The 2,314-nt window shown below is 40.9% G+C and overlaps 1 protein-coding gene across 1 annotated transcript in view; it reads left to right on the forward strand.

The window, feature by feature from the left end:
* ankrd13b (ankyrin repeat domain 13B) overlaps positions 1 to 2,314 on the forward strand; it is a 36,605-nt gene that overhangs the window by 15,443 nt on the left and 18,848 nt on the right. Inside the window, exons 2-3 of the mRNA XM_032509969.1 lie at positions 771 to 906; positions 2,147 to 2,271. Coding sequence (XP_032365860.1) covers positions 771 to 906; positions 2,147 to 2,271 — 261 coding nt within the window. The remainder of the gene's footprint in view (positions 1 to 770; positions 907 to 2,146; positions 2,272 to 2,314) is intronic.

A 2,314-nucleotide genomic window follows, 5' to 3' on the forward strand; every position in this document is an offset into this window, starting at 1 on the left:
TGTCAGTTGTCATTGTTCTGGGCAGTAACATCTAAAAGTTAGAATTCTGAGAAACCGATGTATTTAATATGTCTAAAAGGGGTTTAAAAGCTCCCTGCAATGTTTCTCTCTACTCAGAGCATTGGTATGATTGAGTAACACTAATGTAATATGGCTGAGGAATGAGGTCTTGTTGACATGCTTCTAAATACAAAGTGGAGCTGAGAGCTGGATTGATGCCTTCAGCATTACAGTAATTGGGCTTTTTGGTTCATCAGTGTTGTCTGAAAGTTACCGATGAAAAAACATGTATTTTTGCTCTCAAACATGGCAGATTGAGAATGTACTCCTAGTTTACTTTACCGGTTCACATTTCCCTTTGTAGGTTTTCAAACTTACAACCTTCTCTGAACTTTTTAAGGAATCACAGACAGAAGGCTGCTTCAACAGCTCTGGGCGTGGAGCAGATAGTCCTACCAGTGTTTAGCTAAACACAATCCAACCCAGAAAATAAGAAGGACACAGGAGGGTAGCAAACAACCATGTTAGAGTGGTGACAGATCAATTAGCACCTACCTGTCTTTTTCCATCTCTCCGTCTCTCTTGGGTCTTTATTATGTGTTTTGGCTTCCCCCCATCTGTGTGAGATAGAAGAGATCTACAATGATACACAATTAACCCCCATTTCCCCTCCTACTTTGTTTCTCTCTGTCTGTTCCTCTTACCTTTATGCTCTCTCTCCTTTTTCTTCCTTGTCTTTCTCCTTCCCCTCCTCCTTTTCTGTCATCCAGACTGATTTAGAGTTTCTGGACCCTCGTGGCCGGACTCCTCTCCACCTGGCTGTCACCTTGGGCCACCTGGACTGTGCCAGGGTCCTGCTGCAGCACGGAGCTGACGTTAGCAAGGAGAACCGCAATGGATGGACCGGTGAGTGAGTGTGTGTGTGTGTGTGTGTGTGTGTGTGTGTGTGTGTGGTGTGTGTATATTATATATATATATATATATATATATATATATGTGTGTGTGTGTGTGTGTGTGTGTGGAGAAGTATAGTTCTGATATGTTCGCTGTGCAGTATACGTAATGCATTATTGGGTGGCAAAGAGTGTGTTCATAAATGAAGGCACTACATGCAACATTTCATACAATAATATGTCCTTGTCAAAGTCATTATGACACTGTGGTATAACTATAGTGGTTGAGCACATTTCCCCCATTCAACCCTTTTGCCTCCTTTTGAGGATAAAAATGAATCTGGACACTCTTTTAGGCATAACTGTGTATATAGTAAATCAAAGTATATCTCAAATTAAATGTGGAAATGATTTATGGCTAACACTTTTTTTTTTTTAATTTGTATAAATTCTAAAATCACACAAATATAAAATCTAAAATAGTTTATTAACATTAAAATGCTACTTGTAGCATGTTTGACATCAACAAGCTCTTCAAGTGGTGTCAGACTCATCATAAAGACCCTCTGGAAGTAAAAAATAAATAAAAAGATTGGTCCTCTTGATTGTTTTAGAAAATACAAACCACTTTGTTTTGATGTTTTCCTCTTTTGTAGAGCAGCGGCTTCTGCCAGACACCTCTTATCTGCTGGCACTGTGCAAATGTAGCGTGTTGGTCTGGCATAGGGAGACCGCAAAATTGTATTGGCTGATTTAACACCCTTTATTGTGAGCCCAATTTCCCACCCTCATCCTTAGGTTTATGTTTTTGCCGTCATTCCCTTCTTAACCTGTGTAACACTGCAATACGTTTTTGTCTTGATGGTGATGGATTAAGCACTAGAAAGTCAATTTTTGTTGTTGTTCAAGTCTGATTACTGTATCTTGTCAGTGGGTAAAAACATGTACTGTACAGTACATTGTTGTCAACTGAGTGTGTTAGCCTTTATTTGCATGTTTGCTGTCAAAAAAAGGGAAAAGGAAATTGGTATATAATTGTTCAAGAGGAAGAAAACTTGTAAGATTAACAGCAAAGTGGCAGTCTGATGAATGATGGGCTAGCTGCAGTAATTGGTCGTACCAGCTTTTCATTTGGCCTACTTCGGATTCTGCAATTCTCGTTGCCCCCCTTAAATTGCTCATGAGTCACATACATGAATTTAAGATGAGGTCTGAGTGATGTGTTTTACTCTCCACCTCGCTCTCCCTTTCAGTTCTTCAGGAGGCAGTGAGTACACGGGATCCGGAATTGGTGCGTCTCGTGCTTCGTTACCGTGACTACCAGAGGACTGCCAAGAGACTGGCGGGCATCCCCATCCTGCTGGAGCGACTGCGCCAAGTGGGATTTCTCTCTCACACACACACACACACACACACACACA

The sequence above is a fragment of the Etheostoma spectabile genome, chromosome 3 (assembly GCF_008692095.1).
Source record: "Etheostoma spectabile isolate EspeVRDwgs_2016 chromosome 3, UIUC_Espe_1.0, whole genome shotgun sequence".
NCBI lineage: Eukaryota > Metazoa > Chordata > Actinopteri > Perciformes > Percidae > Etheostoma > Etheostoma spectabile.